At 50.1% G+C, this 12,297-nt stretch overlaps 6 protein-coding genes across 6 annotated transcripts; 4 read left to right on the forward strand and 2 right to left on the reverse strand.

Moving 5' to 3' along the window:
* Positions 1-29: 29 nt before the first annotated feature.
* N7471_001469 (Zn(II)2Cys6 transcription factor) lies at positions 30-1,844 on the forward strand (the record flags this gene model as incomplete). The annotated part of the gene is made up of 3 exons (XM_057274190.1): positions 30-847; positions 894-1,344; positions 1,392-1,844. The coding sequence occupies 3 exons, from the start codon at positions 30-32 to the stop codon at positions 1,842-1,844; spliced, it is 1,722 nt and encodes a 573-aa protein (XP_057142369.1).
* A 552-nt stretch (positions 1,845-2,396) lies between these two features.
* N7471_001470 (uncharacterized protein) lies at positions 2,397-4,118 on the reverse strand (the record flags this gene model as incomplete). The annotated part of the gene is made up of 3 exons (XM_057274191.1): positions 2,397-2,873; positions 2,964-3,787; positions 3,863-4,118. The coding sequence occupies 3 exons, from the start codon at positions 4,116-4,118 to the stop codon at positions 2,397-2,399; spliced, it is 1,557 nt and encodes a 518-aa protein (XP_057142370.1).
* Positions 4,119-5,598: 1,480 nt separating this feature from the next.
* Positions 5,599-6,589, forward strand: N7471_001471 (SNUT3/LISCH7 family protein; the record flags this gene model as incomplete). The annotated part of the gene is made up of 2 exons (XM_057274192.1): positions 5,599-5,905; positions 5,964-6,589. 2 exons carry the CDS (start codon positions 5,599-5,601, stop codon positions 6,365-6,367), a joined length of 711 nt encoding a protein of 236 aa, XP_057142371.1. The 3' UTR covers positions 6,368-6,589.
* A 199-nt stretch (positions 6,590-6,788) lies between these two features.
* N7471_001472 (NAD(P)/FAD-dependent oxidoreductase) lies at positions 6,789-8,088 on the forward strand (the record flags this gene model as incomplete). Its single annotated transcript, XM_057274193.1, has 2 exons — positions 6,789-6,828; positions 6,902-8,088. The coding sequence occupies 2 exons, from the start codon at positions 6,789-6,791 to the stop codon at positions 8,086-8,088; spliced, it is 1,227 nt and encodes a 408-aa protein (XP_057142372.1).
* Positions 8,089-8,363: 275 nt separating this feature from the next.
* cwh41 (mannosyl-oligosaccharide glucosidase) lies at positions 8,364-11,013 on the forward strand (the record flags this gene model as incomplete). Its single annotated transcript, XM_057274194.1, has 4 exons — positions 8,364-8,607; positions 8,668-9,730; positions 9,792-10,707; positions 10,765-11,013. The coding sequence occupies 4 exons, from the start codon at positions 8,364-8,366 to the stop codon at positions 11,011-11,013; spliced, it is 2,472 nt and encodes an 823-aa protein (XP_057142373.1).
* Positions 11,014-11,124: 111 nt separating this feature from the next.
* N7471_001474 (MMtag domain-containing protein) lies at positions 11,125-11,984 on the reverse strand (the record flags this gene model as incomplete). Its single annotated transcript, XM_057274195.1, has 3 exons — positions 11,920-11,984; positions 11,591-11,855; positions 11,125-11,556 (listed from the first exon to the last, which is right to left on the reverse strand). The coding sequence occupies exons 1-3, from the start codon at positions 11,955-11,957 to the stop codon at positions 11,125-11,127; spliced, it is 735 nt and encodes a 244-aa protein (XP_057142374.1). The 5' UTR covers positions 11,958-11,984.
* Positions 11,985-12,297: the final 313 nt, after the last annotated feature.

The raw sequence follows: 12,297 nt of genomic DNA on the forward strand, positions 1-12,297 counted from the left end.
TCTCGGTATATTTGTACCTGATTATCCTGATGCCAGACCCACCGGTCAAACAAGCATGTGATGCATGTCGCCGACGTAAGGTCAAATGCATTTTCCCAAAACCTTGTGAGCAGTGTCGAGCTGCCGGCCTGATCTGTCGGACGTCTTCGCAGCGACAGAAAAAGGGGCGACAGGGCCAAACAGCCAACATTCTCAATGAGCTCCGAGCAAACCAAATTGAACAGGCTCTGGTGCGGGATGCGAATATTTCTCCACCATCGGCAGCTCTCGGGTTTGGAGATAATATACCAACGCCCCAGTCATTGCAAGCCTCGGGAAGATGTCAGTTCTCGAAAACCCCGGGCCTTGTGAGCCAGGAGCTTGTCGACGCCTGCTCAGGATATTTTTTCTCGCGAATGAGAGGAACAGTGCCCGTCTTGCAACCAGGCAGTTTTCAGAAACAGGTGGACCTTGCCGATACATGCCTCCATGCTTATTGTTTAGTCACTGCTTTCTGCGCTTTTGTGGTCACTCAAACTGGATTTGCCGTGGAACATGCATCCTTGGAATTCTCTCAGGGATTTTGTACTGAAGACTACCGAAATTCCCTGATTGAGGAAGCCACAGAAGCTCGGAAGCATATCGATCCATTCACAGATCCTGTACGGCAAAGCATTATCACTGCTTTCCTTCTATATGGATGTCATATTGGACTGGGAAACCAACGGCATGCATATTATTTTCTCCGTGAATCCACGACGCTTTATACGGCTAGCGCACTGGAAAGTCAAGCATCATCGGCGCAGGTGGATGACGATGACCCTTCCTTGGCAGGCAAATTGTTTTGGCTCTTGGTGGTGTCTGAGAGGTATTTTCTTCGCCTGTTCGTTAGTCATTCGCTAATACAGGGACAGAGCTCATGCGATCCGCCGACATAGACCAATTACGCTCCAGGTCACTCCCGAAAGCCCCCAATTAGAAGATGGTCCACTTGCAAATGCGTCAGCCATTGGCTTTCGGTGTCTGGTAAACCTCTACCGCCCATTTGATGAAGGTTTTCTGAGTCAGTGGAATGGAACAAATGCCACATGCTCGATTGAGTCGCTAGTTCATCTTGAGGAGCGCATCCAAAGTGCAGTTCCGGCAGACCTCGATCTTCCTGATATACTAATGGCGGACTTGCGTGTGTCTCAGCAGTGGCTGCGCATCATGATATGGCAGCTTTCTACAACTGCTGGGTTTCTTTCGACAAAGCCTTCGCATGAATGCATGGATTTTCGCTACCCCCTTTTAATTGCTCAAGATCTCTGCTTCGCAACATGGAAATTATCTAGGCAGAGCATGGAAACCCATGGAATTGGTCTTGTATGGTTTACCTTATAAAATACTAAGCATATTCTAACAGATTGTAGATCGAAAAAATATTTGAGGTGGCATGCACCTTGATTGACGTTATGGCATGCCTCTCGGCGGCTGGGCTTCGTTCTTCGGGCTTCAAGCTTGGCCCGCAAGATTATCTCAAGCATTTCTTTACTCTCATCCATGATCTTCCGGGAGGACGTCGAAGGTTTCTTCCACTGCTACTTACCAAAATAGGGCAAACTCTGCCATCCATGGTAGACCCTATCACCGTTCATCTCAAACTCCAACCCAGCCCCCTTGTTCCGAGCTCTACCAGTGAGGCATCATCAGTATCCGCCATTGCCGGAAATGACAGCTCCGTTGAACAGTCCTCTGCTGAATTGGTTTCTGAGTCTGAGAATTGGTTGAATGGTAACTTCAACTATGCGGAGATGAGCCGCATCGGTGAGAAAACACCAGAGATTGATGAGGCATTTCTCCAATACTCCAGTTACTTCCCCTGAGACCAGAGAATGGACTGCGCCATCAATATTATGCTTGGCCAATAAAGCTACGTATGGGGAAAGTATTGAGACAACAGGGTACTTTTCTATCATTCTTCCGAGTTATCTATCAAGAGCTGGACCTAATGCACACAGTAGATTTGTCCAGCTGGTTCTGACGGGCCTCATCATGCGTGAGATATCCAATATCCGTCATGTATCTCACACTACTTTCCAACGCGATAATCGTTTCTTTTTGGTCAAAATAGCAGCTCCGTGGGAGATTGTCTTGATCAACCATGAACTGCCAGGCGTTCTCTTCAAACCAGCTCAAAACGGGCATAAATGGATGCTCAAAATCGCCTTCTTCAACATCTGTCCTCATCCATTATTGATGGCTCATTGTTGGCTCATTGTTCGAATTGGCATCTGCATCTGCCTGCTTATAGCGTCGCAGCATGTGGAAACGGTGACTCCATCCACGCAGTTGATTGCTTCTGATGAATATTGCTCCGGGTGCAGGAACACATCGGTGATTAGACTGGAAACTTGATCCACGCCTGCCACAGTGAGTTATTGGAGCTCCTGGCTAACGGCTTTCAATCGAACAATGCTGAACGCCAGTCGCCACAGGGAATCTTCTGTATGTGCGATGCCCTCTTTCTGGGTTCCAACGATAAATCCTGGTATCACGGTGCGCGCCTTCTCGGCCTTGGGATTTTCTCGGTCTAAGTGCTTATTGTACTCGTTTAACAGCAATTGGGACATGAACTTCGTTTGGTCGTATCCTGATGCTTCCGAGAGCTTCTCGGCAAAGTGGTTCGCCGGCTCCATTGGGATATACCCTCCGGAATCATAAATCAGTGGACAAGGAGACTCCGCCTTGGAGAGCCCAGAGAGGATGTTGGTGGTACTGTGGATGTTCACAGGCTCGAGGATTTCATAGCTATCCATCCAGTTTACCCGAGCTGCGTTATGAATAATCCCATCGACGTGCTTTGCTTCGTCCGTTGAAAAGAGGCGGTCCCATTTAGACTGCTCCAGTCCGAGCTAGGGTTTGCTCAAATCTCTAGTCCAGAATTCTATGCGATCTTGATACCCAGGATGCCACCAATGGCCTAGTTCACCGTGTTGCTGCACCTTCCGTCGGGCTTGCTCTTCATCTTTCGCCCGAATAAGGCCAATGACACACTTGATCTCCGGATATTCCAATAGAAATCTCAATATCTGGCTGCCGAGAAATCCGGTAATTGATGTTAGAAAGACAGTTGCTTGGCAACTTTGAATGAAATCGAGCTTTGGCTTCAGTTTTGCGAGATCGGCTATCAGATTTCTGGCTTGGCTAGTTTTCCTCTTCAGTCCCTTTGTTCCGAGAATACAGTCTTCGATATTGCAAACGGTCAGATCATGTTTCTGCAAATCGTCGATCTTGAGTTTCTTCTGGTATTTCTTCCGGATCGAGTTTACCAATGATTCCATATGCATGGACGTGAGGCCAACACTGGCGAACGAAAAGTCTTTTCCTCGGAGAGACACTGCAAAGTCTTCGTCTTTGCTCTCGAACATGTCTGCAATAATGTTGCTAATTTCGACCGCCAATGTTCTGGTGTTTGGGATTTCAAAGCAGTCATTGACTGAAAATTTCTTTCGGTATGCTTGAAGGTCTTTTTGGCTTATATCTGATAATCGTCCCCGAAGTTGCTGTCGATCGATTTTCTTTGACAGCGTGAGTGGCATGGACTTTATTGACACAAACGCGGTCGGAATCATATATTTTGGTAGGAATTTGGATAGCTGGTCATGCATCTTTTCGGCCAATTGATATTCCTGGTAATCGGTTGTTTCGGCGAAAGCAACAACCTCGACATCCTGACGATCGTGTTCAGACAAGGTGACTGCCAAGCGACCGGATTTGAGGCACGACTCGATCGCACTTTCAACCTCTCCCAGATCCACACGCAGTCCTCGGATCTTGACGGTTTGACGACCCAGAAATATCACGTCGCCATTCTCGTTTTACTTGGCCAGATCACTCGTACGGTGCACTCGAGTCCCTTCAAGCTGCATGAGAGGTGCCCATTCTAGGGACCAAGGATCGAGCATGGCTTGCGCTTCACGTTCTGGGTTTTGCAAATACCCGAGTGCGAGGTACGGACTCTGGATAAGTAGTTCTCCCTCGGCGCCAAATGGCATCAGTCTATGCACGTTCTGTGGATCTGTGATCCAACATGCGATACTGCCAATGCCGCGGCCGATGTTCTTGGGGTGATTGCCGGGTTTCATTCCTATCTTCATTGTGTCTGTCTCACACGCCGGCTTCAGTCGTACCGTATAGGTTGTTCAGCTGGACCGCTCGCCCCATGTTGACACGAGCTCTACAGAAGCAGGCTCCCCTCCAACGCTGACGCTACGAAGATTTGGCAGGTTCTCTGGTTGTATTTGTAGGGCCGTTGATCGTGTGGGCCATGCGTGTGATACCTTCAAGCGCTCCATCGCCGACTCCAGATTGCCATCTCGCTCCTCTTGTAATACCATGCAGAGGCATCCACCAGCAGCGAGTGGCGCGAAGACTTCCAATATGCTAGCGTCAAAGGCCAAGCTTGCCAATTGCATGAATCGAGTAAAGGCATTGATTGAAAGCTCCTCGAGGCATTCATGGAGACTGAGAGACACTGATTTGTGCCCGTGGACAACACACTTTGGAAGGCCCGTACTGCCAGATGTAAACATGAGCTATACTGGCTTTGATGTGTCGGTGTTGGTTTCTTCGAGCCAGTCTTTGAGGGGCTGAGCATATTCAAGCTGGTTTGGCCTGATCAAAGTCGCTTTTAGATTGCGGAATTTGTCACCTAGTTTGTCTGTGGCCACATATTTTATGTCGGCTTTTTTCCAAATTTGTGTGATTCTTCCCAGTGGAGAGGATGAGTCCATTGGGGCATATGCAGCTCCAGCTCTCAAAATCCTAATCATAATAATGATTGTCTGGACCGATCTGTCCATGCAAAGACCCACTTTGTCTCCGGCCTGGATACCCTTGCTCATCAAGAAATGAGAAATGGCAGTTGGGCTTTTGCCTAGTTCTGCGTACGCCATGCTTTGGAACCTAATATCATCTCCCCCAATTGGGCAGGGGATGTGTAGGCTGCACCCCGTGGAATGGAGTTCATACGTGGAGGCAGCCCGGGGAGCTGCTAATGACCATTCCGGCGAGCAGGATTCGAAGACAAAGACTAAAATGTGAATAAGTAAAGGTAGGTAGATGATATTCTGTTTGTAGTGGACGACCTGGGAAAATAGGCTATTGATGGCTGCACAAACAAGGTGGATATATAATATGTTTTGACTGAGTTCCTGTCGTTTATTCAAAGTTATGCAGTTTGGCCTGTCAAATGTCGGATCAAGCTATTACTGGCACTCATCAAATCAGTCATTAAAAACGAATAAAAGTTGTATAACTCCACCTGGGCATGTCCACGGGTTGTTTGATAGGGCTATAGATCGGTCATCTGCCATGTCACAAAATGCGCAACTGGTCTCTTCCCGCGGCCGGAATAAACTTCTCTTTGGTCCTGAGATATTCAGGCCAACACCCATTGCGACAACTTGATACCCTCTACATTTCTATCACTACGAGCATTCGCTTTTTGCCTCCTTAATCTTGTTCTAATTGCTCAAGCTCTCGAAATTTGAGCGAAGCCATCCTCATCTGCCCCCAGCCGCAACAAACACCCACGCCATACGGGGCAACGCCCAGACTAGACCAGACCTTTTAACAATGGCGGAGCCACCTGCAAAGCGTGCTCGCCGAGTCGACAGCTCGGCCATGTGGGATTCTAACGATAAACGGCCTCAGGCACCAGAGCAAGAGTCAGACCGCGACCGCAAACGTTCACCAGCTCCACGAGATGACCGACGCGATGGCCGGTATCGCTCTCGCTCACGAGAACGCAAGGATGGAAGGCGAGAACGGAGCTGGTCTCGAGATCGCCGCGACCGGGACCGACGAGACGGAGACAGAGATGGGCGTGGGGCCCAGGACCGAAAGAGGAGCACCAGTCGGGAGCGCAATCAGGATAGGCGAGGTTGGTGAAATATTTAACTTAATGGAGTATTTGTGCCATGCTAACCTATGAATGTCAGGCAATGCACCCAAAAACGTCAAGTTCCGCGAACGTTCGCGCTCCCGATCTCCGCAACGCAATGGCACAAAGGCCCGGTCACCCCCTCGAGGCCCCAAGATTGACCGCCAGGGCGACCGCAAAGATCCTCGATCGCGAGATGCTGGGCGGAAGGCAACTGGCGCACAACCAGGACCAGATCGTCACGAGGATGAGATGGATGTAGACTTCAACGAAAATGCGGACGAGGACGAAATGGAAGCACAAATGCGAAAGGCCATGGGTTTCAGCAGGTTCCGGACAACAAAGAACACCAAAATCCCCGGAAACAACATCTATGGTGTGCGAAAGGAGAAGAAGATCGAGTACCGACAGTACATGAACCGCCAGGGCGGTTTCAACCGGCCTCTCAGTCCCTCGCGATGAATCCTTACACCCTTACTATTCCTACGATCCCATACTTTCTTTGTATTCAAAAACACTGGACATTTTTCTGCCTTTTTTCGACACGATATGCATTTGCGGAGTATTTTGTTGGCTTGATTTTTACCTTCCCATTCAATGGTCCAAGCCTTTGTGGATTTGCTACCAATCCCATTTGTTCGAATATTAGTGAAATATTAGTGAACCAAAAAAATTTCTAAATGATTCATTGTCAAACTGGTAGAAAAAACCGGTCATGGTGGACTTGATTGCGGATGCGACATATGACTGGACATACTAGATCTCCAGTGACGTAGCCATCTCTGTATATAAGCACACCTGCGGTCCAAACTTGTCAGTTACAACTTTCTACATAGTGGCTTCGTTACGATCATTAGCGTCCAAGATAACGCCAAAATTCAAGATGTCGGCGACAGGAGATCGGCGTGAGATCGTTATTGTTGGTAAGAATAGATTGTTTGCGACTTTTATACCCCGCGCGCTATATTCGCAACTCGCTGACCAAAACACTCACAGGTGGTGGCATCATTGGATGCTGCACTGCATACTACCTGACCAGACACCCATCTTACGACCCTGCCCGCCAAAAAATCACACTCATTGAGGCCTCTGAAATCGCCGGCGGGGCATCGGGAAAAGCGGGTGGTATGCTGGCGCAATGGGCTTTCCCGAGCAACCTCGTTGGTCTCAGCTACAAACTGCATGCTGAACTTGCAAAAGAGCACGATGGTACCAACCGATGGGGATACAGAGAGGTCAATTGCGGCCAACTCGTCGTGAGAGGTCGTGCTCTTGCTGAGAACACTGCAGGGAAAGCCGGGAGTGGAAATACGGAATCCCTGCAGAAACGCAGCGCAGCGGCTCTGTCTAAACTGAAGTCTGCCAAAATCCCCCAGGACTTGGATTGGATTGAGCCAGATCTTCTGCGGGCCTATGAAAGTATGAGTGGACCGGGCGAAACCGCTCAAGTGCACCCATACCTCTTTACTACGTCCATCGCAAAGCTTGCCCAGGAGAAGGGCGCAAATATCATTCTTGGACAGGTTACAGATATCGCTCGGTCCAAGAGTTCTGTCGAATCAGTGACATACACCGATAAAACATCGGGTGAAACCCAAACAATCGCCGCTACCGATGTGCTCGTTGCTGCTGGTCCCTGGACGAAGACTATCCTTCCGGAGGTTCCGATATCAGCCATGCGGGCCCACAGTGTGGTGATCCAGCCAAAGAAACCAGTCAGTGCATACTGCCTGTTTACAAACATCGAAATCCCCGCCGACTTCAACCCCGAAAAGAAGTCTCGCCCAACTGTGGCCGCGCCAGAGATCTACGCGCGTCCTGATGCCACTGTCTATGCATGTGGCGATGGAGATAGAACGGTTCCACTACCAAAGACTTCTGCAGATGTCGAGGTTGACCAGACACGCTGCCAGGAAATCATAGACCATGTGGGTAGTATTTCTGACGAGCTGCGAGACGGAGAGGTTCGCACTCGCCAGGCTTGCTATCTTCCAAACTGTGATTCTGGTGCTGGGCCACTAGTTGGCCTGACTGATGTGAAGGGACTGTATATTGCGGCCGGCCATACCTGCTGGGGTATCCAGAATGCGCCGGGTACAGGGAAGCTCATTAGTGAGTTTGTATTTGATGGCAAGGCGAAGAGCGCGAACATTGGATCGTTGGATCCACGCAAGTTCATGTGAATAAATACTTGATACCATAGTGTCTATAACAAGAAAAATAGCACATCTTTTTCTATGAAAGTATTGTTGATGAGACACCTGGGCATAGTATACGCGTGGACAACGTGTAAACGAGGTGGGCGCTAAAGCGGAAAAGGAAAGGCGGGCGACGTCCGAGGACATTGTCCGGTACGCATATGAGACTAGTCTAGATTAGGTAGGCGGTGAATTAAGGTACATACACCTATAGCTTAATCCCGCGGAGAGGACAGCAGTCAATTGACTGAGGCTACATAATGCGTCCCCTTAGGATTTCAGTGTTATTGACGTCGCTCCTGAGTGCAACTGGGATTGTTGCCAGCGAAGATCCCAATAATGTGTCCGTCTTGATTCGAGAGGCCGGACGTGCCAGCAACGAGTCCCTGCTTTGGGGTCCCTACAAGTCGAATCTCTACTTTGGGGTGCGTCCTCGCATTCCGAAGAGTCTCTCGGCGGGATTGATCTGGGGAAAGGTTGATGATTTTGCCGGTGCTCAACAAAGTATGTGATTCTTGGTAGCCCGGTTGCATTGGTGAACTGTGAAGCTAACATTCACCGAAGACTTTAGACACACATGCGAACAAAATGAAGGAATGGCCGGGTATGGCTGGGACGAATACGATATCCGGAAGGGCGGACGGGAAACAATTCATGACGCTGGGAATAGCTTGGACTTGACAATCGATTTCATCAAAGTTCCCGGTGGTCAGCACGGAGGTAGCTGGGGATTCCGAGTCAAAGGCACGCCTAGAGAGGGCGCAGACCCTGACCAGCCCATCACGATGATCTTTTACTCCACTCTCGAAGGCTTCGGTCACTTGGGAGCTGATTCTGTATCCTCTGAATCCACTGGTGTGGAAGGCAATGTCAAGCTCGAAGGATACTCCGCAGAACTTGGTGATTTCGCTATCGATGTCACCACTGGACCGGAAACCAACTCGCACCCCCGCTACGATCATCCTAGTTCCACCGATAAGCCATTGGATCGCAGCATTGTAGCTAGCGTGGCCTTCCCAGAGGAGCAGCTTTGGCAAGCAAAGGGAATCTTCTTCACTCAATTGAAGGCGGAGGTTGATGAAGCCCTTGAAGAGTATGGAAAAGAGAACATTCCGCCCCCGGCCCAGCTGTTTACTATCAAGCATAAGCCTGGCCAGGGTAATGCTCATCTTGTCCAGAAGGTTTTTACAGGTGCATTTGAATTTGATGTCCTGTTCTCCTCTGGCTCCGCCCCCGAACCGTTAACTTCGGAAACCCTCACTAAGGAAATTGATGATGCTTCGGCATCATTTTCCGAAACATTTGAGCAGCTTCTCCCGCCACAGGCGCCATTTGACTCGCCGAAGTACTCGAGCTTCTCTAAGGCGATGTTGTCTAACCTCATCGGTGGCATTGGGTTCTTCCACGGTGATGATGTCGTGGATCGGTCCGCAAACCCTGCCTATGAAGAGGAGAATGAAGGCTTTTGGGAAGAGACCGCCGAGGCCAGGGCTGCCGTGCAGCCAGTTATCGAAGGCCCGAAGGAGCTTTTCACTTGCGTTCCGTCCCGACCATTCTTCCCTAGAGGGTTCCTTTGGGATGAAGGTTTCCATTTGATGCCCGTGATCGAATACGATACTGATCTGGCGTACGTTTACACCTATTTTCGTTTCATTTACTGGTTTTGGTTGATATACTGACATTCACAGGCTCGAGATTATCAAGAGCTGGTTCCACTTGATGGACGAGGATGGATGGATTGCCCGTGAACAAATTCTCGGTCAAGAGGCACGCAGCAAGGTTCCGCAGGAGTTTACGGTCCAATATCCCCATTACGCAAACCCGCCTACTCTATTCATGGCCCTGGAAGCATTCATGGACAAAGTCAAGTCTAGCAGCAACAAGAGCACCGAGTCCGAATCCCTGGACAACCAAGATGCGACCGCGAGCTTGCGCTCTGCCACTGTCCGACACCCGGAACTGTCTGAAGCATACCTTCGCTCATTCTACCCGCTCCTGAAGAAGCACTACAACTGGTACAGGAACACCCAGCGCGGTGACATCAAGTCGTATGACCGTGAGGCGTTCTCGACCAAGGAAGGTTACCGCTGGCGCGGACGTTCCGTGCAGCACATCCTCACTTCTGGCATCGATGACTACCCCAGAGCTCAGCCACCGCACCCCGGTGAGCTGCATGTCGATTTGATCAGTTGGATGGGAATGATGACTCGCACTATGCGTCGCATTGCCGAGAACCTCGGCGAGGAAGAAGATGCCGAGCAATTCGCCTACTATGAGACCGCTATCACTCGTAACATTGATGACTTGCATTGGGACGAGAAGGAGCAAACCTTCTGTGATGCCACTATCGATGAATATGAAGAGAGTGTCCACGTCTGCCATAAGGGTTACATCTCCATCTTCCCCTTCCTGACTGGTATGCTGGGTCCTGACAGCCCGCGCCTCAAGGCTGTGTTGGACTTGATCGGTGATCCCCAGGAGCTGTGGAGTGACTATGGTATCCGCAGTTTGAGCAAGAAGGATAAGTTCTACGACACCGATGAGAACTATTGGAGAAGCCCAGTCTGGATTAACATCAACTACTTGGTGTTGAAGAATCTCTATGTAAGTGCTTCCATCTTTTCATTTATTTACCCGCAAAATCTGACAGAACCTTCACAGGACACTGCAACGGTTTCTGGTCCTCACCAGGAACAGGCGCGGGAGATGTACTCCGACTTGCGGAAGAATTTGGTCGAGAATGTCTTCCGCGAGTGGAAGAAGACTGGGTTCGCTTGGGAACAGTACAACCCTGACTCAGGCAATGGCCAGCGGACACAGCACTTTACCGGCTGGACCAGTATGGTGGTGAACATGATGTCCATGCCTGATTTGGCCGGAGTCGGAAAGACCACTCATGACGAGTTATAAGCTATTGAACCACGATGTGAAAAAGTTCGTCACGTAAATTAGATAGTGGTCATTCTGATAGTGGTACGCAATCATTTATCCGACATTTGAATCGATTCCTCCAACGCCAAGCTAATGTATCAGTTCATACTCCGATTTGTAGCTTTGTAGCTCAATGGCGGCGGTCATGGTCGTCTCGGTCTCGTCTGCGTTCGGGGTGTCGCCGACGCTCAGCCGGCGAGTAGCTGCGCTCCATCCGTCGTCGTTTCTGATGTTCCTCGTCTTTGCGGCTGGGTCGACTCCTAGAACGGGAGACAGAGCGCCGTCTGTGGTGATCTCGACCGCGAGATCGTGAGCGCGATCTGTGACGATGGCTGCGGTGATGGCGCTCTCGATCATCATGATGTCTGCGGTGTCTTCGGTCCTTGTCACGTGAAGAATCGTCGCCCCGGTCATGCCGCCTTTCCCGTCGCGGGCTTCGGGTTCGCTCGCGTCTGTGTCGGTGACTTGAGCGATGATCCATTTCTCTTGTTGTAGCATCTGGCATCTCTTCTTCTTTTGGCACTATATTGGTACTATTCGGACCTCCTAAAGGAACCATGTTGGCGTTTTCAGATGCTTTCGGGGGCACCGGCAGGCCCAGAGCGACGGCCATTGCTTCCTCCTCCGCCTCCTTGACACGTCGAAGTTCCTCCCGCTCTCTGCGGATTCGTTCTTCCTCATCTTCGTCTCCCTTCGCATACCAGCCGAGATCACGATTTTGTTGCCATCTGCCGACCGGGGCCATCACTGAGTGGCCTAGGTAGTTCTCGCGGTGGGCAGAACTTTGGACGTCGGACCATTTGAACTCATTGCGGCCGCCGCTGAGACAAAAAATTAGCGACCTTCAACATATATAAAATGATGGTAACCAGCGAGTAAACTTACCGGCTGCCTTCTTTGCGTACACCAGCAACCAAATCCATACTGTGAGAAAACCGTGCTGAAGAAACCTATGTTGTAGGAAGGAGAAAGGCTAAGCCCTCGAGGCTCTAGGTATGAACGTACTCCATGGTGGTCCGTGCGCGGGCGGTCAGTCATTCCATCATCGGATGATTGCACCTCCCCGCAGCCATGGAGGTGTTTTCGACCAGCTTGATCATGATCTGTTTACAAAGTTCCCTCTCTTCTGTCTCTTGTGGTTTGGACTTTCCACCCTTGGCAATGACAGAACAAGCTTCTTCTCTTACTATTCACGATTCTCTCTGCTCAGACCCAAGGAAGTATTCTTCCCTGCGCTCCACCATTGGGAACAAGCACCCTTAA

This window comes from Penicillium samsonianum (assembly GCF_028829775.1).
Source record: "Penicillium samsonianum strain IBT 33392 chromosome Unknown utg000001l_segment0_segment0, whole genome shotgun sequence".
NCBI lineage: Eukaryota > Fungi > Ascomycota > Eurotiomycetes > Eurotiales > Aspergillaceae > Penicillium > Penicillium samsonianum.